General features: G+C 39.4%; 1 protein-coding gene across 6 annotated transcripts in view; it reads right to left on the reverse strand.

Annotated features, from left to right (window-relative positions):
- Positions 1-27,502, reverse strand: part of LOC102098201 (uncharacterized protein F13E9.13, mitochondrial) — a 53,054-nt gene that overhangs the window by 16,252 nt on the left and 9,300 nt on the right. For 3 of the 6 annotated variants that reach the window (XR_010465977.1, XM_065029260.1, XM_065029261.1), the window contains exons 5-7: positions 20,251-20,401; positions 18,144-18,271; positions 12,068-12,163 (exon numbers count right to left, since the gene is read on the reverse strand). Coding sequence is in view for 5 of the 6 variants with exons in the window: in XM_065029260.1 (XP_064885332.1) it covers positions 12,068-12,163; positions 18,144-18,271; positions 20,251-20,401 (375 nt within the window). In the remaining variant the exon portion in view is untranslated. Of the gene's footprint in view, positions 1-2; positions 10,048-10,100; positions 12,164-18,143; positions 18,272-20,250; positions 20,402-27,502 lie in introns of those variants that run through there. The other 3 variants (XM_065029259.1, XM_065029257.1, XM_065029258.1) reach the window with 3 other exon arrangements.

The raw sequence follows: 27,502 nt of genomic DNA on the forward strand, positions 1-27,502 counted from the left end.
GACACAGGATTTAAAGGGAAATCTTTGTCACTTAGTAATCCAACCTCTATCACAGGCAACTACTTCACACAATCCTGCCCTTAAAATTATCAAGAACCACTACAAACCACTTTCCACCCAAGGCATACGTCTCTCTGAAAACACCCCAGGATGGCTGGAGCAGTTGGATTAGACTGTGTATCTACGCATCAACCTAAATACTAAAGCAAGCCTGCTGTTCGCTGTCACAGATCAGTAGTAGTGTGAAATGCAGTGGCTAGAAATGACCTAAAACAAGGATCAGAGTCAGACTTTCAGGGTATATAAATCAACTGAGGTCAAAACCCCAGTGCTGAGCTTGTTCCCTCATGGCTGAATGGGATATTTCCCCACTTCCCCAAGCCCCCATACCCAGCGTATTTGCCCTTCCCCAACATCACCGTGAAGCCATATGATTGCAACCACTACCACCAATTGTGATCAAAAAGGACAGCTGGCAACCTCTGATCTACTTAATGTGTTAGAAAAAGACCCCAAAAAGCCAAATTCGCTTTAAATGAAATCTCAAAAGAGTGACCTTAATGGACATAGAATGTGGAGCTGCCTGCAATAAAACCTCGTCCCTCCAATACACAGCCCTTGCTAGATCTATGATTATCATATGTACCTTCGCATTGCAGGCCCATGGCATTTTCCAAGGTTTGCCTTGGATACTAAAGCAGTTTTTCCTTTCCAACTGTAGGAAAGTTTGTCAATAACACTCTGATGCCAGCAAAAAAGATAACACGGATAGTGTGAAATCATAGGGGTGAATATTTTGATTGTATAATGAAACTACCTTTGTTAACCAAACGAGATTCAAGACCTTGGAACCATCCTCTCCCCAGAATGTTTCTGCATGTTTTTATTGTGTAACCTTACAAAATACAGACACCTTTAATTTCACTTTCACATCCGGTACCATGAAAAATATGTTAATAGAAAATACATTCACGCTAGAAATTTTGTTCAGTTCTCCACGACATCATTCATATCATAATCTAACCTGCAATCTGGTGTATCCTCAGAGTTGGTGCACATCTCAAGAATCCTCACATGCACTGAACTGAACACATACGCAAATATTTGCAGGACTATACTGTAGCCAAAATTTCAAATGCAATTGGGATATGTTTACCTGCCCAACTGTAGTTAAGTTCTGGTGTTTTATTACTTTGTGCCATTCTGGTAAAGTTTTTTTTGTGTCTCTTGTTTGGTTGGTTGGTTTGGTTTTGTTTGTTTTTTAAGATACTTCCTGTCATTTCCCTGTGAGTGAAATTTAATATTATTCTATAAAGCCTAAAAATAAACTCGGATCTGCTAAAGAATTAATCATTTCACTCCCAGGTTTCCACCAGCTGGGCTTGTCTGCTTTAGGTTTGACACCCTTGAGAGCTACAAGCCCAGCTTACAAAGATGAGCAAGTTAACATCAGAAAGATGGAGAGATCATTTTTTTTCAATCTTTCCTTTGCCAAAATACTGTCTGGGGTACTTATGACTGGAAGATATTTATTTTTGGCAATTTCTCACTCACTTATAGAACTGTACTTATGTTATTTGCAAATTTGGAGGGTTAACGTCCAAATACATATGCTTCTCTATGTGTATTTCTTTCAGGTTTGCTCATTACATTCATTAAACTATTTAATTCTCAAGGATCTACTGGAGATACAGTGAAGACCCCCTGAACGCCAGTTAAGAATAAACTTGTAATGAGAATAAATTACACACACATATCAATTGCTACAAGTCCCGTAAAGAGTGAGACCTTTCTACATAAACATCTGCTGCAGAATTAAATCTGATACATTAATAAAAGCCCTCCCCACCCAAATCAAACAATGGAAGTAGAACAGTTACCCGATCAGTTAAAAGAATAAACCTTTTAAATAAATAAATTTGAGCTACACCAATTTATGTCACTGTGGTACTTAAGGCAAAACCTTTTAAAGGAATAGATTTACTGTGCATACAGATCTCCACTGGGTATGCGTAATTATGCAAAGGAAAGGCATTACTTTTAAAGTGGATGAATGGCTGATACTTTTTGATTTACTGCTAGAAACAGAAAAATGGTAATGGCATGAAATAAGCATTTGCAAAACCGTTTTGGCAGACAGAAAATGTTTGATTTACCTAGGGCATCCATCAGGTTCTATATTTTAGATCAAAGTAGATAAATGGAAAGGCAAATGGATATTTGGGGGAAAAAAATATCTACCGCTCTTCCATCAGCCCTGCAAGTTAAGTTAAATGCTTGGAGGAGGAAAAAGCCCAAGGCTCTTTGGATGGAAGGAAGTCATGATCCATCACTGCTCTGGCAGCTATAGCTTTCCGTATTTACCTGGAAAGGTGAGAATTGCATAGAAATACTTGTAATTTTCTGGGCCTGATTTGGAGCGGTGATTTCAAGGCGGCTGGCAAAGCTCAACAATTCCATCTGACATTGGAAATGCATAATGCATACCCTGGGCCATATTTTCCTCTCAACTCCAAGTTGTTCACTCCCTTTTTCTCTCCTCTTCTGGCTTGAATTCACATTGGTGAAGAAAATATGTTCCAGTCAAGATACACACACTCCCCAAATCAAAACCCACTGCCTTCTCAGATACTTTCAAAAGCTGTGCAATGGGAAAGCACACTGATGGTAGGATAAGGCTTACTAGACTGAGACAAGTCAGGATACTGCAGAACCAAAAATCAGCTTCTTCCTAGAGGCTCTCAGTGAAAAGCATGACTTCTGAGTGTGCCACAATCTTGTTCTGAACTCCTTCTATACTGAAATGCATCACCAGGCACTATGTAGTGTATGTATTGTGCCCAGCCCTTAAAGCATCACTAGAGGTGTGGTACATGTGTTGCACAGATGGTCTGAACACACACAGTAAATCCAAGATGTTTGGGACACACTCAATTTGTTGTGCTTGTGAAAAGCCACAGGAGGGCACACACACAAGAGCCCCAGCTGCATCAGATTTACTGTGAGTGTGCACGCCATGTGCAGGGAGCGTTTCCATAAGCGTCAGATTTGCGATACATGCTCGGGAGAAAGGATTTGCCCACGTGCCGAGAAAATGCTGGCATTACTAGACATCTGGAAATCCTGACAAACATACAGAATCCTTGAAAATAACCTCTCAACAAGATGTCTGGCTGGGGAAGGACACATCTGGAGAAATTCAACATATGTCCCTCTGCCCACTCCATCAGGAAATAACGGAGTGGGATGTGGCCTTTTCAGCTCTCTCCACATCGTTATGAACATGAGCAACAAATCCATCAGCTACTTCTGCATCCTTTTACTCTATGGAGGGGTTGCCCGGCTCTTAAGCAGCCAAAGAGCAATCAAAACTGGCATCTTTTTCCCACACAGGTAAAAAAACAAACAGGACTTATAATTACACAATAAGAGAGAGCTGTTTGCTCTCTGGGATGCTTGCTTAATACATTTTTTGTTACAAAATTAGCGGGTATCTGCTCCTGCTGACATACATGACCTGTGTTTTTAACTCAGTAGCTTATCCTTGAACACTGAAATACTAGAGCAGGTTACTCAGAGAGGTTGTGGAAACTGCATCCTTGCAGATATCCAAAATCTATCTAGAACCTAAGCAACCTGTTCCAGTTGACCCTGATTTGAGCTGGGGGCTTGGACTAGATGATGCTCCTTCCAGTCTCCACTGTTCTGTAATTCTGTGATTAAGATCTTTCCCTTTGGTTTTGTAGATGCACTTGCCTTCCAATAAGTAATTCATTGATCACACTTCTACCATAGCCATGGGTATCACTGTACACAGAGAGTTCAAAGATTCTGCATTTGTGGAGTGGGCCAAACACACTGCAGTGATCAACAAAAAAACCTGACAAGTTTCACCAACAAGAGAGAGAACACAGAAAGACCAAGGACAATGCCAGCCCTCTGCTGCATTCCAGTGTCTGTGACTGGTAAACAGCCCTTATACATAAGGCTTTAGGTACACAGCTCCACAGATGAGATGAAAACCAGCTCATCTTCAGAGCAGGCTCAGCCAGCAGCATCCAGACCTTTTGTGCCTATGTAGCCTCCAGCTTATCTGTAGTTACGCCTCTCTGAAACCAACAGCACCCCTGCTACAGACTCACGTGTACATGAACCCTCCAAATCAAGACTCAAGACTCTAAGACCACCAAATGCAAGATGCGTGTAAACATATAACAGCCAATGTACCTTTGCGAGCTTCAGATTTGTGCACATCCTGGGATATCTGAAAGTTATACACTCTGTCTGTAGAAAAAGTCACTGCAAGGTTCCATGCAAGAAATAAAATAAGTGTTAAAATATTGAGCTAGAAGTAAGGCCAGACTGTATTTCTCCTCCTGTAATAAATCAGCACTATATGTATATATTAAATCCAATCCCTTGATGTGTCCAGTTTCAGTGATAAAAACTTAGCGAGGAGGGCAAAAGTTATTGGGTAAAGATCGATATGCTTTCTTGTTGTCCTTGATTGGCAATAATGCGACATTTTCTCCTTGACTGTAAGAGGCGCTTTTGTGATTTGGGAGCATAAAGAAATTCTGTACTTGACAGATTTATATAGTAGGAATACGCTAATGTCCTTTGACCCGCTTAAGAATAAATACGACCTACCAAATTGTCATTTTTATGGGTATTTACAACTGAGGCACTTTGTAAACCTAAGAACTAATATTTCCCAAAGGAAATCTGTGCTCTTGAATCTTGATAAATTATTGAAAAATACAAGCCACTACCAGCCCTACAAATTTCCTCTTCTATTTCTCCTATTTTTAGTTACATGGGAGTTGTCAAAGCAGATTGGACCACTGATCTATTTCGCTGGGTATGTTGCTGCAGCCATGGCTGGTGCTTCAGAGGAATCCAATAATATTTTTGGCTATTTGATCAAGGCTGTGTAAAAGAAAAAAATACAAAAATCTTTCCTGAAACATGAAGGTTTTCAGTGCCCAAATGAAATATTAGTCATATAATTCTTTAAGCTCTCAAATTACTCTTAGAGAAGTGTTACAAACTATAATTTCCACAGCCCAAATGCCACCAGCTGCATTTGCTCTCATGAACGCTCCAGTTGATGCTTTAAACAGATAATGCAAGGAGTAAAATAAGCCATCCCAATTCACCCAAGCCCCAGTGCTCACCACCTCATGGGTGTAGTGCAGATAACCTGCAAATTTCATCACTCGTTACTGACCACCTACATCCCTGCTTTCTTAATTCTGCAGGCTGGGTGAGCCAGAAGCCTTCACTGAGTGCCGTGTCTCAGCTCCGCTTCATCTCACCTACCCACTCCACTTGCCATGTACATTTCTTCCATCACCTTTATGCTGTGTCAACCTTCAGAATCTTCCTCTGGAAGATGACAGCACATGACTATACCTCTATAGCTTGGTCTTAAGGAAACAGAGGTTTTTGACAGGATACAATATTAATATTGTCATCCATAAAAGAGCAGTTGAAAGCTATTTCCTTTTATTCTTATTCTCCAGCTGAAAGTTGACAAAAAGTCAACACCATTCAGGACAGTATCTAACAGATGAGGCTTGCAGTATTTTTCCAGCAGAAGCTTCGTGTTTCTCCTCTTGGTTATATCTCTGTACAACAGTACAGATCCTCTCAAAGACTTTCAACACATCAGATTTTGACTAAAGCATCATGACGTAGTGCTCATCTCTACTTTTACTACATTTCTAAGGGCAGCTGCTTTTCTATTTTTCTTTGCGCATCTGTGGACAACAAAATCTTTTTTCTATCACAAGAATGTCTTCATTAAGGCAGTTTCTGCCTTCAGCTTATTCTTAGTCTTCTGCATACTGTAATCTATCTACATGCACAAGAAAGGCTCGAGAGGCGAACTGAAAAAGCAGGAAGCTGGAATAAACAATGAGGCAGGAACTGCAGCAAACTTGAGCATCTTTTCTTGCCCTTACTCTGCTGCCTTCCTTTTCATCCTTGTTTACTGTCGAATTTGGGATTCCTCCCACACTTGTATGAAACATTTCAATGTCCTCTGTTTTGTCACCTCATTCTGACAGGGGTATGACAAAGCACAGCTAGTACAGGGACCGCAGCACAAAGTCGAACAATTCTGAGTTTAACTACCATTTTGAACATTTCATTTCATATCAGATTGGGCAAATTGAAATATTTAAAATTTCTTGTATGATTAACTTACATTTTTACACTTAATTTTGTTTGCTAACTAATAAAAGGATCCTAAACACCCACTGCTTCACGAACTCCTACACTCTACAGCGGATATTCCATCTCCCTTTGAACACACGGTAGGGCAGAAGTAGAAATTGCATTTTAGTATACAGAAGGAAAAATCAAGGATGGACAAGGATTCAAGAACCTGGTATTAATACCTGCTTAACCTGGTATTAATTCTAACCTGTTTGTATTAACTAACACGGACCATGTGCTCCCTCGACATCAACATTTCATTTTTTTGAAATTTTCATCTGTTCCTCATTCTGCTTCTACGAGTGTAGATGTTATTTTCAGAAACAAATGCCTACAAGCAGAAGAGGAACACCCGATAACTCAGCATTCCACACAACCAAACAGCGTCTCTGTCCCGTTCATTTCAAGGAGAGTGACGGCCTCTGGAAAAAGGAATTATGAAACACCAACACTTGCTGTCTGACACTGAATTTACTTTATGAAACAATGAAAATTTGACAGTGACAGGAAAGAGGGAATTTAAACATAAACAGAGAGTATTCGTTTCAGCCCAAATTGGCAAAATCCTTTTTTGACATATTGAAAGAAAACTACCTGTTAATAAGATCAACAGTTTTTTAATCAAGATAATTACCCTACACATCTTTTCCATTCCTTAAGTGTTTAATAAGAAACATCTTAGGCTCTCCTTACCTTTAATTCTTCTAAAGCTTCAAACTGTAAGCAAAGAAACAGACTACATTCTGAATTGCAACCCTTTTGCCTCATGTAAAAGGCTTTCCTATTTGCATTGCAGAAAGACTTCCTCCTTCCCCCCAGAAAAATCAGTTTATTAAAGATTGGGGTGAAAAAGCTCCTGTTGCCCTCAACATTTCAAGTAGTAACTTTGCCAGCTGAAGAATAATCCAAGGAAAGCATTTCACAGGTCTGTCTGGACCCGAATGAGTGAGTGTCAAAGTCTTTTTGACAGATGGAGTCAGGAACATGAGTGCAGTCAGGAAACTCTGCAACATTTTCGACTTCATATTGACCAAGCCTGGACTCTTCAATAGAATACTCCTAACCAGCCACCATAGGAGAACAATGTGATTGAAGTTATTAGTCCTAATACAGGTTTTTAACAGACATCCTAAGGGAAATAGGGTTTTACCTCTAAAACAAGTGTTCAAAGGATCAAATAATTCTTGTCACTAACAGTCAAACAATGGTTAAGAGTAGGGAAAATAATTGAGAGAAATTCCATAATGCCTCAACATAAACAATTTATTGCAAGCCCCAGTTCTTATAAAAGCAAGAAGCTAACTGGGTGGGTTTCCTTGACACCTCCAAGGCAGGAATCCAAGAATCCTCTGAAGGATTTTATGTTCTGATGGTATTTCTGCAACGGGGACCATAGAGTGGAGGGTCAATTCTACTACACACCATGGCATGTTAGTCCCCAACAAAGAATATCTCAGGCCAGTTCTCCTCCATTTCTAAACAATGCAGCATTTAGGATGCATAGATAAGCACTGCAGATGTGCAAGAAAAAAGCCACAGACAGTTCTGTCCTTAAACTCAACTTCTGTGTTGTTCAGCAGAGCAAACACTGACGGGATGCTGGGGAAAAGCACAGGGAGCAAGGGAAGTTTATGTAACGCAAACTTGTAATCTGCTCTTAAACCAAAGAGCTGCAAATTCCAAGCCTGCATTTTGCTACAGTTATCACCCCTTATTGCCATAATTATCCTGCAAAACTTCAGCTTTCCTTTAGGAAAAAATGTCTCCCTGAGCACATATATCAGCAGAGATGATCTTGGAAACATAACCCAGGTGTGAACTCATAAAGTCTTCAGTGAAGAGGCTGCAAACAACCTGAAACTACAGCAAACATCCCCAATCACTTCTCTCAATAGAACCGTGCAATGTAGCACCTTGTCATTGACTTCTAGGTTTTGCTAAAGCCAAGTATTTTGGTTTTCCTCCCCCTTCCTGCTCTGCCAGGACCTGCCTGCCAGTCCTTTTATTCCTCCATTTTCCACCAGTGAGGAGTTTGTTGGAGTAGGTGCAGGAAACAAGAACTGGACTCCAACTTGTAATCAGGGAGTCTGCAGAGCCAAAATAATGGGATGAAAGAATAGCCTAGCAACTGGATTAGCTGTCTGTATGACACCAGGAAGAAAATATCTGGAAATTATCCATAAATATTACAAGCTTACATATTTTCAGCACCAAAATAGGTAGAAAAACATTTGGCTTACTAGGTCCAGATAAAAATATCTAAGTTTTACGAGTGGAATGAAGTTTTATTAAGACTTATGCATTGACTTAGACAAAGCGTGTTATTACCAGTGAATTTTAATTATCTATAACTTTACTAAGGAGACCTCTCTTTTACTAAGTAGTTTTCCTGTCCTAAAGGTCATACTGAATCTTCACGTAAAGTCACTTTGTTACACAAACGGACACTTACATTCTCTCCTCTGGTTTATTCAGTTAACAGCAAGAACTACATGTGATGTTCAGGTGGGCAATTATTGCTGTATTTTCACAATCTATTTTCAAGTTTTTTCTGCTCAGCACAGAATGGATGTGAGTACTATGCAAGAGCACAATCTGAGAGAAGGAAGAGAACCAACAAGAAAGGGAGGCCACTAGCTGACATTTTAAAAGGGCAAATCAAAAGCAATCAACACCCAACAAAATGTTCAATGTAGGATGAGGTGATAGCTCAGGATATACTTAAGATACTGTAATGAGGCTAACAAGTGTGTGTTTTAATGTAAATTAACACAAGATAATCTCTTCACATATTTAAGTGATGCACTTCAAATTAATTAATACATATTTAATACAAGTCTTCTTGAACAGCTGTTATTTACTTCTGGAGTTTCTACACATTAGCACTTGCCTGCTTTGTTCTGCTCTGAAGTTATTCATGCTCCATAGTACTTTAACAACTTGGGCTGTAAAAAAATTGAACAGTCTTCCCAAAAGAGACAGCCTTTCTGATAACTTAATATTTTTACATTAAATATTCAAACACTTTCTGAACAAAAGGTCAGATTCTTCTTCCAGCATCTGTGTGAAACAGGCAAGCAGATGCTTAATGCTGCTAGACAAACACTTTCAGCACAAAGAATGATAAAGTCTTGGTGATCAGTCACATTTCCAGGCTTTAAATTAGCTTTCCTCTACTTCTGTTCCCTAAATTCTGCACTTACCACTCATACGTAACAATGCAGACCCAAGTTATGGTCTGATCCTTCCATAAGGGTTACACAGTGGGGTGTTAAATGAAATCCTGACAGTGAAAGTGCTGTCTACAGGATTCATTGCATGTCATGAGTATTACAGCAACTCATTAGCATTTTTGTCTTACAAAGACTACCATGTATGACACCATCTCATTCAGCCCCTGCATGCAGCACTGAGGTAGTTCTCACCACCCCCTCCATTCAGATGAGAGCCCATTTGAGTTCCAGTCACTTGGGAGTTTTTAGGATGTGAATGGGTAGAAACCAATTCAAGAAACATGCTGGTAACACATTATATTTTCACACAGTGATGATTGTGACTTTTGGCAACTGTAATCAGTTTCTTTAAAAATAATTATCGTCACTGAACAATCTTTATCAGTGTATTTGTTGTAGTTTTCAGCTGACTACTTGAAGATGTTTACTCTTCTTACGGCACTAGAGCACTGGCTAGTGCTCGTTGCTTGCATGTTTACTGAGAATAAATTTCAAAGTCAGTAACAATTGTAATAGAAAATATCTGTTGGGACAACAATCATTAAATCTTCTGCGCAATGATGTATGGAAATATATGCAACTTGTAGAAGGCCTGAAAACAGTCCAAAACACACAAAGATAAAAAATATGTATGCTACTCATATCTAAATTCATTCTTTTTTTATTTAATGTGATGTTTTTCACAATAGAGGATGTAAGAGAGAACTCATTACTCAGGCTGAGAATTTAAAGACTAAACCAGATCACAGAATGATTTTGGCTGGCAAAGAAGCTTAAGATCATTGAGTCCAACCATTAACCTAATACTGCCAAGTCCACCACTAAACCATGTCCCTAGGCACAACATCTACACATTTTTTAAATACCTCCTGGGATGGTGACTCCACTTCCCTGGGCAGCCTGTTCCAGCGCCTGACAACCCTTTATGTGAATAAATTTTTCCAAATATCCAATTTAAACCTCTCCTGGTACAACTTGAGGCCATTTCTTCTCATCCTGTTGCTTGTTACTTGGGAGAAGAGACCAACACCCTCCATGCTACAATCTCCTTTCAGGTAGTTGTAGACAGTGATAAGATCTCCCCTCAGCCTCCTTTTCTCCAGGCTGAACAGCCCCAGCTCCCTCAGCTGTTCCCCGTCAGACTTGTGGTAACCATGTGGGAGACAGACTGATCTAGAAAAAAGAAACCTGAAGAGAAGACTTAATCTCACAGTGTGATGTTCTGGAATCACCACCATGTTAATTAAACTAAATTTCTTGAAAATCTTTCTGCCTTTGAAAGGAGGATGTATTTTTTGTTCAGAGAAGTATGGGCATTCTGCCAGCTGACACAAAAAACGTGTTCGTACACTTGCTTTGATATCTACAATATAACTTTCATTAGCATCAGCAGAAGCCTGAGACAGAGATGTCAAGGAAAGAGAGAGAGGGAAATCCCAAAGGACAAACTGAGCTCCCAGTCCCCAGGAATGAAAACATATGCCCACATTTTATACAACCATGACACTACAGGTATTCTTTGGGTTATTTTAAGCTTCCTTAGAGCTAAAAGATCAAATTCACGTGGAATCTTTTACAACACACACAGTAAGACTGTCGTATTTTTCCTCTACATTTCACAGGAAAAATGAAAATCTGTGTTTGCTGTCAGCTTTGGTAGAAAGGTTTTCATCATAATTACACCTTGTGTAACTATGGAAGGCAAATGGAAGGAACCTGGCAGTTTTTAGCACCACTAATATCAGTCTGAAGAGGTACAAAGCTGTAGGAGCTTACTAAAAAATAACAAACCTTTATTAAAATTTCTGATTTTTGGAAAAACATTTTGATTAAATTCCAACTCTACTTAAAACGTAATTAAACATTTACATTTATTCTCTAATAAGTACTGTAAATAAATCAATTGCCCAATTATATTAAAATTTTGTATGGTATACAATTACTGCATTTTTGTAATAAATGCACAATTCTAATGAAAAAATAATGATCTTGAACTTTAATAGAGCCCTTCATTTCAGGAGATGAAAGCGCTGTACATTCATTTATTATGTCTTACAACCCCTTTGTGATGTAGGTACTATTATCATCATTTTACAGATGGGGAAACTGAAAGGCTAATTAACTTGTCCAATTTACAATACTCTTAGCTGTAAACTTAGGGCATCCTATTGTACTCGGAGGCAAAACAAAACTCAGCTCACCTGTGATGAATATTTGCTACAAATTCTTAAAGCTCCATAAGCATTTTACTTATAGGAGAGAACGTATTACACAAGCCTTTGGAGAGTTGGTTTTGCACTGGCGATGGCTTTGAGAGCCACAGAAATGTGCTGCCTAGAAACAAACATCAGAGCACCAGTTTATTGTAAAGTGTCACCATGTTTGCCAGTTAGTTACGGAGATGATTGCGTTTTCATTTAATGTTATTAGCCGTTCAAGCACAAGTCTGTGCATTAATTCCGTACGCTGTATCATACTGCACTTCTACACACACAGAAACACTATTTGCTGGCAAATTCATTCTCGCAGTTTACTTATGTGTTCCATAAACTTCTTTACTCGGTCAGGATCAACACCATTTGCCCAATAACCTTCTCTCTTGAAATACGAACCTATTATTAGAGCGTTTGCATCCAAATAATTCCTCACATTGTCCAGAGTCACTCCAGATCCAATCAACACAGGAATCTTCACAGCACGTTTAACCTCTGAAAGAGAGAAAAAACAAAACTAGGGTTAAGTCCCATCCTTGAAATTCTATTAAGACTCTAATTTGTGTAGTTTTTCAACAATAGAGAAAGGTGAGTATCAAGAAACTCATTATTTCTTCTGCTATAAACCAAAACAACTTCTCTATAAAAAAAACTGTTAGCTCTGGACAGCTGTTAAGAAAAATTTCACTTTTATTTTATTTTGCTTTCGGTTGTTGTATGAAACACTGCAGAGGAATATTCCTGGCCACATATCAGAGGATGGTTTCAGTGGTATGGAAGTTAGGTCTTGGTACCTGTACCCCTCTCTATTCTTAAGGAACAAGATTTAAGCAATTTTAAGTTGAACTGGCTGGCAGAGAATGTGCTGCCTTTTACTATATTCCTTATCCCTGATAAGAAGTTTTTGCACAGCCGGACCAGACCCTTTTACTTACTGTGATTGGTACTATCAGGCTTAGAGGCTTCATTGTGCTTGCAGTACTACACATACACAGAAAGGAGCTCTTGTTTACTACTGTCTTGCAGTAGCATCCAGTACAGATACCAGGCAAACCAGGTCCATCACCTTGGCAAAGAATTTACTGATGCCAGAGTGACCGTGTGGGCTCCCACGCCTCATCTGGAGTCTCAACTGTGTTCTCGATTTCCCTCACCTTAAGATGTGAATAATCATCTCCTCCAGTCTTTCCATGAAGTAATCAAAACACAGCTACGAGAAGAAGATGATGCCATTCTTGTTTCCATTCATTGTGTCAGCTCAGATTATTTTTTGCAGCTCTGGTGAGATCACTACAGTGGCAGAACTGTGCTCATTACAATTCTTCAGTCATCAGTTTAAATCACAATAATGGCAATTTGACAGGTGTGTATTTTGGCCAGGTCTCCTTGCTGAATTTATGCTATGCTGACAACTAGCAAAAGATTTTCAGTGAAGAAACAAGAAGGGCCTTCTTCACAGGGAACAGAAAAGGAATGTGTGCTCTACTTCATGATAGATTTCAGGGGTTTGGAAATAGGAAAGCAAGTAGTGGTTGTATAGACTACATTGGTAGCTCCAGCTAGAGTACCAGAAAGCAAGAGATAGTACTGATAACTACTACTTCTCTTGCTATGAATGGCAATGGAACAAAAAAGCCAATTATTTTTTTCTATATACAGTATGTCTGTCTTAATTATCTGACCCTTTACCTTGTTGCAAAGGGACAAATAGACAAAACATCAAAACAGGGCTCAAAATGTTACACATGCATTTCATTCCTAACACACAGGGGTGGATTTCAGCCCACAGTTCAGGTGGTCGTGTCCACTGTGAAATGTTTGTGCATTCCCACAGAACTGACTGTTCAGAGTTACCATAGTTCACATTTTTTAGAATAAAAAACCAAAAGGGGATGGCTGTTCTAGCCATGGAAAGGTTCCCCATAGATAAATAAAAGGTTATTAGAGTATTTTCTGCAGAATCTGGGTTGGTACTAGCTCTGGGAAAAAAAAAAATCCCAGTTCAAGAATTACTAAGTATCCCTCTCACCCTTTTGCTTCAAACTGACCAATCTAAGAGTCAATCATAGGACTGGATGCTTCATCCCTTTCTTACAGAGATGTTGTGAGGCATTACTTCTGATCTTTAAAAACATAAACTGCTTTAATTGGTGATAAGCTGAAGTAAGATGGTTAGAGTTTGAGGTAACTAGGGAAAGCATACATATAAAAGTCTGCTTCAAAACACTGTTTAAATGAAGTTCCATCAGAAGCCTAACTTATTAATTATGCTTCAGGGAGGACTAATTATTTTTCACCTTCCTACCTCACTGAAGAAAGGGGATCAATTAAAATGCTCTTGAATCGGTTTTTATGTCACATGCTCCACCATTTTTCCATCTAGGAACAATAACTCCTTCTTACAAACATTTTAACACAAAAATAAAACCATCCCACATAGTCCTTATTGATTTTTATTTTTTTTAAATGAGATGGATCATGCATATATGATTAAAACTATAGTTATTTCTATGCATATTTTATATTCTTATAGTCGCCCTACTTACAGCAACAAAATAACTCATTTTTAGTTATTTATAGCATTATTACTGAAATCCTGTTCTAGAAAAATCAGCATTTTATTTATATAGTATCTACATGCTTTTAGAAATATATCTGCTTTACATAGATACCGTTGCATAATTACGGTACTACAACTGACCAGAGATTTGTACAACAGTACTTTACTGAATTCCCAGAGGAATTGCGTTCTAAGTCAATATTTGTTTTCACAACAAGTGTATAAGGAACATCAGCAGGTAATTGTTTTAATTAAACAGAGCATGATCACACGGGTGTAAGACAATAGCTCAGCCCTACTAGGCAATGAGTAAAAACCAATGAAACCAAAGACTGCTGTGAAACTATAAAAACCCCCAAAGCTTTCCAAAGTAGCAAGGTATCCAACTCCTGCTGCGATCCAAACAAGACACATGGAGTCCACACACATCTCCTGTGCTGGAAATTTATTCAGATTGACAATGTGAAGAACAGCAATGAGAGTGCTCCTTCTGCAATAAGCCTGGGTTACTTAATTCAATATGCTACAGATGCTGCTTTTAAGTCATTTACAAGCATATCAAGGCCTAAAGTTGATTAGTAGAAGGTGATTCGTCTACTGTCTGCATTAATACAAATTCTAACTTGTAAAAGAAAAATAAAGCAACAGCAGTGAGATTTGATTTTGCGTGGCAACGTTCAGTCATTGTCAAGATGTCTCTAAACACAGAGCTTTGCCTTAAATCTCTCTCAGCTTTCCTGACTTTCCTCTTCTGATTATATTTGTTTTGACACAAAGAGAAAAGGAGACAATTTTGTGATGTTACAATAACAAGATCCTAAAGTTTATGCAACTTGCACATTTCCCTATTTCAATAAACCGTAACTAGAGGGCACTGTGCTCTTTCTTGTGACTACATCTGCAGACACGTCTTTAATAAGATCACATGAAATAGTGCTTGGTTGCAAAGCACAATGAAAGCATTTGAACTATGGTATGCACAAGTTACATGAAATAATGGCCAAATGCTCCTAGCTTGAAAACAATGGCAAAGAGCAGCGTAAAAATGAGCACCACTGTGCAAATAACTTGCTCGACTACTCTTCTTTAACAGCTTTTTCATATGCAATAATCACTGCAGCGTGCAGTACTGTACACAACACTATGTTTATGATAATGCTCCGCTGTAACACATTTTAGTTTTTTAATTCAAAGGATGTTTTCTCTGTCATTAAATCTAGGGCTCACAAAAGTACAGATCAGAGACTCGCATCTCCTGTTTATCTCTGAGGGTACCGCAAGGGCAGCAGCCTCTATTTTTGACCCAAATGTACCATTGAAAGGTAAGAGGGTGAACCAGTCTTGACACCCCTTTTATGAACAATAATTAAGGAGGCGACAGTCACAGAGAGCTGTTGGGTTTCACGATGTACCCCATTTTCCACTGGATACTGAGCTGAGACCATTTGCTTTGTTCACCCAGATAACTAAGCAGTCAATACACAAAGCTTAGGTCACTTAAAATACAGCTTGGATACAAAACAGCAGTTATACCCCAAAGAGAAAACCTGAGAGATCCACTCTCCAACCAAAGCACGTTTCACAATGTAGCAAACTGGAACAAACTTCTATAACCTCTTAAATGAAAATATGGTTTATTAAATAAATTAATTGTAATTCAAAATGCACAGCTATAATTTCTGCTCCTCGGTCACCTGAAGTTTGACTTTTAGGCCTTGTGCTCCATCGACCACTGATGCCCGGCCTGCCAGCCGCTGCGAGGAGTGATGCCCGCGGCTGCCGCTGAGAAGACGGCAATACAAACAACAAACAAAACCCACTGAAAACAGTTCTCTGGCTTGACAGGGAAACACTCATTTCCCACACCCCATCACAAATCAGTCAGTTCAACACAAAGGCAAAACCACTTCTATATTACTGCACAACAAAGCTAAAGACATGACAAAAATCTCATCTGTCTCTTGGTTCTGCTTTCAAGAAATGCTTTGCAGCGTGATGAAAGGTGCCCAATTGTGTGTATCATCGTAATACAGCACTTCCAGGGCTGCATAAATTCGTGAAATGCAAAATTTCACTCACATCAACACCAACTTTGTAGACTGTATATCTAATTCCTTTTAAGAACATGCTGACATAGATATGCCTAATTTGTCATTTCCTTATACCCTGGAATATTGATTTTTAAGTTCTTCCATTAACTGTTTTAAGCCAACATCCTTCTTATAAGAGGGCCTGCTAATGTCCAGACCCCTGTATATTAGGCAAAATAAATCTGTGATCCACAGATTCTTGCTTTCATAGCAGAAATCCAAACATAAAATTAATGTGTGTAGTTCATTACAGCTGCCAGCTCTGACTCATTTTGTTCTTTGGACCCAGAAAGAGAACAAGACTGAGACTGACATGTTTGTCCACACGAAAGAAAAGCAGAAGCCCCGGTGCTGTCTGGTTGGAGTCCCGTGGTGAAAAACCTGTGGGCCCAGAGGTCACGTTCTGCTCTCTGACAAAGGAAATCAGTGAAGGTTGCACGTGCATCTGTGAAAGCAGAATTTAACCTAGGATTTTGACCTAAGACTTATCAAATACCTTTTTAAATTCTTTAGTCTGCATTAAAGGTGGAGGAGGTTTTGATTGCAGTTAGGGCTGGAGCTCTAGATTACTGAAATTTTGTAGAGTCAAAAATATGCCTCGCTTTCAGGGTCACCTGTTCCATGTATCATTCCAGTTTACTGTACCAGAAGACCCAACTAATTCAAGAGTTCAATATTCACACCAAATCATCATCATCTTTTTAACATTGGTGATTGAAGCATAGTCGTTTATAACCTATTTAGCAAAAGTTTAATATGTATGAAATAAAACCCCATTTTGACAAGCTCAACATTCATTTTAAATGCTGTTAAGTGTATATGATATACGTAAACCCCTGAAAACATTGAATGATTTCATATTATTTCAAAAGATTTTTGAGGTCCAGGTATCTATGGCAAGTATGCTTCTCACCCTCATCAGCTAACGTGAGTTGAATACAATTCACTCTGCACTGGAACTTCAAAACATGTGAGGTTTAAACATGCCAGCAAAAAATACAACCCGAAAACATACACATTCTATTTTAGGTAGTTAGACCCTCAAATTCAAGTCATTAACCTAAATTTAAATTAGTGATGAATATCAAATGCCCCCATAATAGAATTTTAACTCTAGCATGGGGGTAATCCATTCTCATGAAGACAGCCCAAACTTATGCCAGTATAAAAATATGAACAATTTTATAAAACTTTTGCAAAGGTCAGAGTTCTTAGGTCAAATGACACTCTTAATGAGAAGTCCACACCATTTAAAATTTATTTTGATGTAATATCTTTCTGTCTACCAATTAACCTGTATTCTTCCCCAAAACCTTCTAAGCAGTATTTTCCCTGATATTCCTATTTGGCTTGTTTTCTTATCAAAATGCCTCTTTTCTTGTAGAACTTCCATTTTCATTGTGAAAGACAAAAATGCTTAACTCTTCAATGGAAAAGATTTGTAGTTAGTTAGTTTTCTAATAAGGCAGCTAATAAGGTAGTTTAATCTTATATTAAGACATTTTAGAAACAGAACAGCCAGGGTTTTTTACATATTTTACTTAGGTTTTTTTTACAATTTTTTTTCATTAAAGCCTCAGCATCATTCAGTGTTATAAAAGCTTGAAATAATTTTCATTTTCGTCCTGCCGAACTGTTGTTTAGTACCGTATGACAGCCAATCTGACTAGCCCCTTAGTGCACGTTAGTTCTGCTGTATCAAATCAAACCTTACAGTGAGACTCTCTTTCCTTCCGTCTTTATTTCTTCCCTCAAGGAACAGCATGTCTACAGATTTATTTCTACGTGACTCCAGAAGCTGATTCCTTCCAGTGTTGGCTCTCACCTGCCAAGTCCTGCGGCCGGGCGGGCAGCCCGGTGGCCGTGCCGGTCAGCACCACGCCGTCCGCCAGGAAGAGCTCGGCAGCCGCCGCGGTCTCGGCCACGCTGACATCAGCCGTCAGGGCGTGCGCACTGTCAACGGCAGGAACGGAGCCTGGGGTTACTGTCGGCACACACATTGGTTTATCCATCTTGGTGGATGCTTAGACCGCATTTCTTCATCCTCCCGGCTGCCAGAACAACCAAAGGCAGGCTTTGTGAGGGAGGGTAAGCATCTGGTTTTAAAACGGGAAGTAAAATTGAGATACGAACGAGAGGAAAAAAACCCAACCTTTTCCATCAGGGAACCATGATTGATTGGTCTACTGCTCTGGATCACCCATCTCTGAAGAGTGATTGCAAAGTGTGAGCCACCAAGTGTTAATTGAGACAGCTGCTTACACGAGGAGCACCTGTGTTTCAGACATGTTGAGCACACGCAGCTCTCCGACTTCAAGTGGGAGCTGTGGATGTGCAGTCATTCATAAAGCAGATTCTGTTGCCTAGAACAGAATTAACACCCTCCACTTCATTTCACAAAGTTCAACTAGCAGAAAGTACAGTTATTATTTATATAATCCCAGGAATCATCTTACACAGCAGTTACAAACATCAATTACCAGCTTTTCAACAGCGGTCTTTGATATACGGGTGACACACTTGGACTAAAACCTATAGCAACAATAGCTTTTAATTTCAACAGTTCTGAACTTTGAAAGAATTCCAGCCATTGCTGGTTTGACACCTGACTGTTGTTTCTGTATTTCTATTTAAGTAGAAAACAATAGCTATGGCCAACACAATGGGTGGTGATGGAGCCAACCTCTTTCCTGGACCAGCCTGGGTGGACAATGCTCTGCCCACATTCCGAGGCAGCACCCTGAAAGTAGCGTGTGGAGGGTTGCTGTAACACAGCAAGTACACTACAAAAATGATTTCTCCCCATTCAAACAACAGGAGGCAAGCAGCTCTTGACAGGCATATTTTTCTACATGAAAAAATTCAACCAACAAGTCCTTTAACATTTCCTTCTCAGCTTACAAATCTGCCTGAAACAAAAGCTTCTTATTCTTTCTTAAAAAGCAAACCCTTTGAACAACAGAAAGTATAATCCAAATATTAATACATCAATTGTCAAGACAAAGAAAAGAAACTCTATGATGCAATAACTTTTTTTTTTTTACAAAAAAGTCTAGTCCAACATATTTTTATATGTTTATATATACACACACATACATATATACAAAGAAATAATCAGAAAGAAACCACTCTGAAAGGACCTTAAAAGCTTCATTTGACCATGCTGCATTGTTTCCTTTCTGTTTTGAAATTTATTACCTGTTCATTAGGTATTTAAGATCTTCCAGACTTGATTATTCTCATGATTACCCACATACTACACACAAATATTTTAATTAGGTTATTTAGCATGTATAATACATAACACTTGAGCAGTTCTTCTGGAGAAAAAAACCCCAAAGAGTGACATCTAAATAGCTGAAAGTACCACATGACAGTTATGATAAAGTAGCAGCAGAAAAGAAAGTGGATTCATCTGTCATAAGTTCCTTCTGTTTGATAATCATAGAACATAATCCGTACATAGACAGCACTGATTTAAGTAAAAGAAACCGGTATTATTGGCAGGAAAGAGAAAAGAAAATAGCTTTTTAAAATGCCAAAATATTATGATTGGAATGCTTTTATATGGCAGCTGCTTGCATAACTAAAAATAACCTTGGATGCCTTGCCTTTTTAAACATAATAGGCATGTACACAAAGTCTCACCTAATCCACATGTAAAACTTTTACAGTCTGCATTTAACCTGGAGGTTAAACAATTGCAAACTTCACATATGCAGCAACCTGCAGCTTACAGGTGTAAATCTATTTTAAAATGGATCCTACAATAGCACTGCAAGACCTTGCTTGAACAATAAAGTTCACTCTATATAATAAATAGGCAATATATCATAAATAGACAATAAATAGGCATTAAAAAATCAGAAAATGGAGAAAAATATAAGATCATTATTACATTGATATTTACATGAAATATTGCTTGTATTTACCTATGTTTCTTTTTAATATCAGCGAAAATCTGAATGTTCTCTGCTCCAATTTGTTTTCTGTAACGTAGCAGGTCACCTGCACAGGCATTTATAATCCCTTCATCAGCAACATGAGAAAACACAAACCCTTCCGCCCGGATAAAATCAAGACCTGAAAAAAAAACAAAACAAAACAGTAATATCTTAGCTAAAACTGAAGACTGAAAATCAGAAATCCTAAAAATTAACAAACCCCACCTTACCGCCCCTCTTATTTGACCCCAACACAAGTTGCTCTACATGCTCTAGGGCTAACCAACCTTGCTTTTCCACATATTTTTTACATTCTCTATTTTCACCAATATTCTCTCCGACTTCTTTCCATCTTACCACCTTCAGCTCACGTCTCTCCCCCAGAGCCCACCGGTTCTCTCCTGTCCCCACGGCTCTTTCCCAGCCCCGGTGGGTCTGTCCCCATGCAGCTCACACCACTCTCGCCCTGACGCGCCACTGCACACGTGCTGGCAGAGGAGCAGGGGGTCAAAACACGGCTCCGTTGTCCTAACAACATGTCTTCGCTCCAAAAAGGGTCATTAACTTGGATCTCTCCCCTCTTTCCAGGTACTCTTTGATTGTATTACTTCTTTCCCAACATCTACCCTCCTGAAGTTGGTCATTGGGTGAAAAAGCAACAAGGATGAGGACACAGAGGAATAGCATTATGTCTTCTCTCTTTAGGAAATTAGGCAAGAAAACAGCCTGTGGCACACTATATACAACCTGTTTGACTCTCCATCTGAATGTAGCTTGTGTTGTGTACAGAGTACCACATGAAATTACTTTCAGATCTGTGCCAAAGGTACAAAAATATATGGTTTGGGAAGAGTGAAACATTTTCCACTCTACTCCAAACTGAACTCCAACCATCAACTCTGCCATGTCTTAGCAACATGGTTTCCACTGTATCCATTTATTTTTTGTGCTAGGAAGGTTTTATGGGTTGGATGCTGAAGAGGAAGCTTAGAAATAGCAATGATTTCACACAGGACATTCATCTACTCTCAGTGCCACCCCCCCAACCCCAGCCTTGAAATATCTGTGTCGAAATCTGTGTCCTATTGCAGTTAGCAATAGGACAAGGGGGCATGGGCTTAAACTCTACCAGGGGAAATTTAGGCTGGATATTAGAAAGCAATTCTTTACAGAGAGAGTGGTCAGGCATTGGAATGGCTGCCCAGGGAGGTGCTGGACTCACCGTCCCTGGAGGTTTTTAAACTGAGATTGGACATGGCACTTAGTGCCATGATCTAGTAAACGGACTAGAGTTGGACCAAGGGTTGGACTCGATGATCTCTGAGGTCTTTTCCGATCCAGTCAATTCTGTGATTCTGTGTGAAATACTGAAGCTTTGGGGTAATAAGTCCACAGTTGTGAGGCACAAGATTGAATTCTGACTCCCTTTCTGTAATCCCCTGTTCTCTGTCACTTAAGACAGGTGTAAAAGCTCTGCACTCATCTTGCGCAGCTTTTGCTGCTCCTTCAGCTTGCTTTAGAGGTCTCCTCCAAGCCCTTCTGAAGCTCTGCCGCTGTTCCAGCTTCACAGTCAGCTGCACATTTAATGAGAGCTGATATTACACCAAGAGAACCGCCGCTGTGACTGCAGCCATCAGGGATGCGATCCCACCCACCAGAGAACAACAGAGGCCTCACCTTAGCACGTTTCAAATATAAACACAAACGATCTTTAAAATGTATTTACCAAATGACAAGGTGTCTGTTTATTTTGAAATTTCAGTTGCATTCCAAAAGCCCTGAAGTTGCAGAAACAGAAGCTGATGTCTGACAGAGAAGAGCCTGTATTGCTTAGCAACACAGACTCCAGCTAACAAGAAACATCCCAGACAGGTGCCAAATCAAACACGAGCTGTCCTGCGCCTGGAGATTCATGGGTGGAAAGCATGCAGTGTTCTCAGGATCTGAAGACAAGTATAGTTACCACTATAGTTACCAAGTATAGTGCCACAAGTATAGTTACCAGCACTAGTAGACATTGGGCAGTAAATACAGTGCAAATAACTAGATTGACATATCTGTATCGAGGAACAAAAACTACAGGTTCTATTTACATCATCCAAGTTTACACTGCAATTCAGCGTTAAATAACAAAAGTTACTTCTCTAACCATAAGACTATCGATGAGTCTTGAGATATGTTACATTTTCACAGCAATCATAGTATCTAGCTCAGGACAGGGGCTATTCATTGAGTCATTTCATTCACTGAACTCACTGCTTACAGGTTTTTTCTTGATGCTTCGTTTCTGTTTCCTTAACTCAGTAATTTAAGACTTGCAGCTAAACATTAGGATTGTACTTAGTTTAACAAAGCTGCGCTCTCTATCTGGGTTTTTGAAGGCTGTGAAAATAAAAATTTTAACCAACTGTAATAGGTGCAGGCACCAAATCATTACCCTTCTGTTTTATGAAGCCATAATCAGATTCCACTAATGAATTCATTTTTATGCTCATAAAACTGTGAGAATTATACTATTGCTTACTTTCACATTTGGCAAGTTGAAAAGTAAAAGCCATTGAATAGCTAATAGGCAGTCCCATTTCTGACTTATATGGGAACAAAACAGTTTTGTAATCTCACTGGAGAACAAGAACAGGAAATTTCCAACGAAACCTAATAAATAGAACTTCAAGACTATGTTAAGAACATGGAATCAAGTAACCAGCCACTGCAGAGCCTGTTGAAGAAACTGGAGCTTGTCTCTTTTTCAGAAGTTAGCATTACTCCACTTTAATCCTACTTAAACAGCTTTGCCTAAACAGCTGTGGAGGTCTAACAACTGTAGAAAAAAGCTTTCTTTTTTTCCCTTCCCATGATAATTTATGATTGAAAGTAAAAAAAAAAAAAAAGACAGACTGGAACACCTCTTTTGCTGGGCAAGAAAATATTGCAAGACTGAGCTGATAGAGGAAATGGTACTTTTACTTTATCCACCTTAAATACTGCAAATGTGCATCTCACTGCATATTGACATCACAAAAAAAGTGAATTGGCTGCAACCATTGAGAAGCCCTTTCTCAGGTATGTTCATTCTTTGAGTTATAAAGCCAAAAGGAGCCGGGAGCTTGGATTTACTGCTTTCACAGATACGGGATCTGGCCTCTGCAAGGCAGCAGCTCCTGATTGCTGCTGAATTTTGGACTTCAGGCAAATGTCTTTGCCTTCACACAAAGGCAAGATGCTGCCGGTAACTTTACTGGTGGTATCTTGTTCTACATGCACAGGAAATCCTGCCTCTCAGCTCTTCTTGCCTTCCTAATTCAAAAAGAATCCAGAAGACTGATTTTGTGCTGAAAATGAAAACCCAGAGAAGCACCGACTCCACCTGCTATTGATGCAAGAGGCACACGATTGCCATGCTGCAAAGACCCATCATCACTCAGAACATCACCTTGCAGCAGCTCCTTCCACACTCGGCAGGAATGGCAGGCCTGGGAGAAGCGTCTCCAGTGGAGCTCAGAGCAGAGCCCGCAGTGCCCGCTGCCTTTGCTTCACAGCACCCATGGGTGCTCCCAGGGCATGCACACCCATTGCAGTTCTCAGCTCAGCTGCGTGCCCCCACCGGAGCGTTAACACAGTGACAGTTAAACAAAAAAAGCAGTATGAAGTTTTGCCCAATTGTATCCCACCTTAAACACTATAATGGGCTGTAGCAAGTGAATTCCTGTGGACGATATCTCTGCTGATGGGGGAGGGAAAGGAATGGTCTCAGACGGCTAAGCTGTTTTTATAATTAAAAAAAACCCGTGGAGATATCTGGGTACCTGGGATATCATTGGATATGAAGCATCACTTAATCAGCTGCCAACTGTGTCATTATCCTTGATGAAGACTAACTCAGAAATGGGATTTTAGTAACATGATCCTTAAAGTAAAAGAAGTGCACTCTCACAGTCAGGTGGAGGTGCAGTTAGACCAGATGGTTATTTTAAGTTCCTTCCAACTGAACTATTCTATTCTAAATCTACGAGATGACATAAGATAAACTTAAAAACTGAGCCCCTGAGGAGTGTAACACAGGCTCACCCAGGTGTAGAGAAGTTACATTCTCTAGTAGACCTACAGTCCTTGCTCCCAGGCACCCAGATGGGAGCTCTGGCCAGAACGCAAGAGCAGAATGTGCCTGTGGCCCATGTGCCTGGTTTTCCACCCCATGGAGTCAAGACACAACAGAGAGGAGTACCTAGAATATCAGAAGTGTTCCCATGCATCACTACAGAGATACAGCTTTGGGGACTGTTTTATGCCTCAAAGACCAGCAGATGGCCAGGCCAATATTTCTTGAAATCCTTCTTCTCACCATTAACTTTGTCTCCATTAGGTTAATGATGGGTCAGTTACGTTTTTCTTCTCAATCACTGCTACATGCTGGTAATGGAGAGCATGCAGAATGTGCAAAATAATAAAGGGAGCATCACCAGCATACGGTCCCTGTATTACAAATGCTCTGCACCTCCTCTGCAAAGACCTACACTGACAGGTTAGAGCTAAGCAGAACATCTCACTAATGCAAGGGAAAACACAAATAGCAGCTGAGGGCTCTTGTGCAATTCCTTTAGATACAAGAGTTTCCTCTAAGATGAACAGTGCTGCACAATTAGCAAACTTTCTAAGAAAGAAAAGACGCGTAATTTGGAACAACAAACACCATGAGTACATGAAATTAATGCAATGGTTAACTTCAGGAAACAAGACACCCTGGTAAATAAGTAAGGAAAACTAAACACTACACCTAAATCTGACTCAGACTTAGTGAACAAATTGTGGGCGTACCTGAGCACTGAGAAATGGTAACCAGTAATATTTGCTAAACAAAAATAAATAAGGGAGCATTTGTATTTTTATTTGCTCAGAAAACCTGCCTATACACATCATTCTCTTTCAACCTCAAGCAGATGTAGTTAATTATATCAGAAACTACAAACAGGAAATTATACACCTCTAAAAAACACATGGTACACCTGTTAATAATGAACCAATTGAAAAGTAGCTGTAGCAAACAAATTCTGACTTGCTTCTCCACAAAGAACATTTTAGGAAAGAAGGAAGATAACAATGTCTTTGGAGAATGTCATTAGAATGAACTGTTGTTCTGAGAATAAATATTTGAAATTAAGACGGCTTCAAATCAAAAATATAAATACAAAGTTGTACTATTCTGTATTGTCTCCATGTTTTGCCATCCACAGCTCCTTAGAGACATCACTGTATTTTAAATTAAAATGCTACATCAGAAGAATTTGAAAAAGTGAGCAGCAGAGGACTTCGGTATTAAGAAAGGTGTGACATGAATCTCCCTCACTGTTTGTGTATATAATTACACTAATTTTTGAGTGGGATAACATTGCCATATCTGCCCTTAGGAACAGAGGGAGATCCGGCAGCTTTCATCACAACCTTTGAGGACAACAGTGGAAGCAGAAGATCAGAGGCCGCGGGGCTGGTTTGTGGGGCAGACAGAGGGGAGGATGGGCCCTGCAGTGAGGCCGGGGCAGGAGAAGCCAGGGCCTGCCCTTGATGGATGCCCTTGGGCAACCACCTCCTTCAACCCCAGTTGGGCTGAGCCAAGAGCATTCAGTGCTGGTGTAACAGTCTGCAATAACCTTTTGGAGCTGGGAGGGTGTTGGCAACAACTGTTTTGGTTCAATAGTCGTTTTTTGATAACACGAGGAACTGCTTGTTTCTGTCAGAAAAGCAGAGACACATCAGTTCCCTTTTTCCTCAAGATCCCCCACTGTTTTCCTACTGCTGCCCATACCTTTGCTGAAGCACCCAGCACGAACACGTTTTTGCTGGCATTCCTTCCTTTAGGCATCTAATTGAATAAATAAATGCTTCCTAAACAACCAAATTAAATAATTAAAAAATCCTCAGCCTTCTTAGATCCCCTGATTTATTATTGTTATTTTCAGATTTATCCAATACTTTGTCAATATGCAAGGAAAATTCAGTAATTTCATCCATTACTATTAAGCTACCTACAACACATTTATTAGCCTAACCGCATGTTGCTGATGTTGAGCTCCTCCTAGTCACACTGTAAACCTGCTGACTTTTTTTTCCCCTCTTTACAAAATAAAATTATTACCTTCACCTAGAGACCACTTACAATCTCCCTGTGCAGTTCTCTTCAGAACAGTTATTTCTACTAAAGACAGGAGTTTCCACAGGGAAAATAAAACGACTGCATAGTAGCAGGAGATGCTTCATATGCTTTTTAGCTAAAATGCCTTCAGCAAGTATTTTTTGTAGTGAAAGTATACAGGGCTTGCTTTATTAATAGCCACCTATTAAAATTGGATTGACATTAAAGTCGCTACTAAGCTGCTACAGAAAAACTACTGAAAGGCTTGCTACCTGCAAAGTAGCACTCGCTTTACTATGGTTTCGCTTAAAGTGATTTTCCTTTCTTTTTGCTTTCCTGTTCAGTGAACTTCCCACAATCATTTTTAGCGAAGTGCAGTGAAATGCATTAAACATGGGCCTTTCCTAGCTGGTATTCTCCAGTTACAGAGCAAGCAGTGCACAACAGTAGTAAGGCTGAGAAAACCCAAGCCTTCCAGGAATTTTCTCCCTCATGAATAATTGCTGAGAAGGAAGAGAAATACATTGTTCCCACACTACATCCCTTATTTAATGATCAATTTTGCTCCTAAAAGGGTGCATAACTCACTAGCAGTTTGACTATTGCTTTTAAAAGTAAGATGTGTAAATATTTTTGTAAATGCCTACGTACCTCCAGCATCCTACACACATACAATCCCTAAAAACTAAATCTGGATTCTGTTAGCATCTTTAAGTTTTCCTATAGGTTATATTGCGGTAATAAAAATAAGGTTTTGGCAGTTTGTCAAGCAGCTAGATACCTTGAAAAGAGCAACTGCTGATTTTAAAGCACTCAAAACAAATCCGAGTTCAAAACACGACTACTAACAAGAATTCTCCCAAGAAAAAAGGAATTTAAGACTTCCGCGTATTCAACATACTTAAAACTGTCACTGTGGATAAGTTACCCTACGTTATATTACCTGAAGTATGGTTTTCAATTAATACCAGCATCTTTTAGTTTTGCATTCTTAAAAAATTCTCCCTGATTATAAAATTTGTACATTCAAAAATGTACAAACATACTGTAATCACATACACAATTTGGGTAAAACCAGAAAATAACTCTCAATTTATGAAGTATTTAGGAAGT

The sequence above is a fragment of the Columba livia genome, chromosome 13 (assembly GCF_036013475.1).
Source record: "Columba livia isolate bColLiv1 breed racing homer chromosome 13, bColLiv1.pat.W.v2, whole genome shotgun sequence".
Lineage (NCBI taxonomy): Eukaryota > Metazoa > Chordata > Aves > Columbiformes > Columbidae > Columba > Columba livia.